The following is a 1,116-nucleotide window of genomic DNA, read 5'->3' as shown; positions in this document are numbered from 1 at the left end:
TCTGAATTGAATCAAATGTGTTTGCCGACCCATGGCTCACTTGGGAGAGTGTGGTGCTAACACCAAGGCCATGGAATTGGATCCCTATATAGAAAAATAAAATGTGTTTAATGCAACTATTTAAGAAATGTACTCATTTTCTTTCTTACATATAAAGATCACATTTCAGCAATAAGCATTGACTGTCTTAACCTGTTTAAAATAACTAGTTGGGTTTTACATTTCTCTTGGGTACTTCCTTGGGCATTTTGAGTTTATCAGAATATTGTCTCTATAATACCTATTTTATCTAAGAAATGTTTGAGTTACATTTTCTGAGACATTGTGAATGAGTTGATTTATTTCTTATGCTACTTACTAAAATATCAGGGAAATATATTATGTGTGGTAATTTTATTTAATATGGCTTCACCCTTATTTCATCCTGTTTTCTCTCATAGCTAGAAACTCAGAACCTCTGCACAATGCTCAGATTTTAAACCAAATGACAACATCAAAATCAAATCCAGGAAATAACTCAGCCTGTGTTCCTAAGAATCAGGTAACAGTGACATTTGCAAGTTGTGTGGAAACTGGGAATGGTATTGAATGACCATCTTGGCTACTGTCTACATCCACTTTATCTTCTCATTTCTTTAACCTTGTCTTCCAAACTAACCTGCATGTCAGCCACCTGCTCCTGTGGCAACTTTCTGGGCCTGTCATCATCTACCACTGTTCACTTCAAATGTAACTTGTTGTCTGACCTAGGGAACCCCACCACAAAACCTCCTGTCCTCACTTCCTCCCCAGCAGCTTCTCTTCTACCAATTTCTCTCCTCCTTTGTTCTGCTGGCCTCTCTTGCATAGGCTCAGGAAATCCCTACCTTGGATTGCACCCACCTGGATACTTCTGAGCCTATTTAAAAAACTCAGAGCCCCAAATGTTAGTGCCTGTTGCCTCAACTAGAGCTCTAATTCTTCCAGGCAACTGAAGACACATTTCCAGTGTCCCAGCTTCCTCTTTATGTTTTATGTACCTCTTAATGTTTTCCAATTCACTCTTTAAAGCCAAATTATAGTGATTGTAAACTTGTTTTCACTCTCTTCAAACTTGGGACCTGGCTACCTCTTAAC

At 38.5% G+C, this 1,116-nt stretch overlaps 1 protein-coding gene across 1 annotated transcript in view; it reads left to right on the top strand.

The window, feature by feature from the left end:
- The window catches only part of LOC103609779 (mitotic checkpoint serine/threonine-protein kinase BUB1-like), a gene marked incomplete at its 3' end in the record, with an annotated part of 8,577 nt that extends 8,036 nt beyond the window's left edge, over positions 1–541 (top strand). The window contains exon 6 of the mRNA XM_008594066.1: positions 441–541. Within this exon, the coding sequence (XP_008592288.1) occupies positions 441–541 (101 nt within the window). The remainder of the gene's footprint in view (positions 1–440) is intronic.
- Positions 542–1,116: the final 575 nt, after the last annotated feature.

Source organism: Galeopterus variegatus, unplaced genomic scaffold (assembly GCF_000696425.1).
Source record: "Galeopterus variegatus unplaced genomic scaffold, G_variegatus-3.0.2 Scaffold10077, whole genome shotgun sequence".
Lineage (NCBI taxonomy): Eukaryota > Metazoa > Chordata > Mammalia > Dermoptera > Cynocephalidae > Galeopterus > Galeopterus variegatus.
This window is presented reverse-complemented; position numbering and strand designations above follow the sequence as displayed.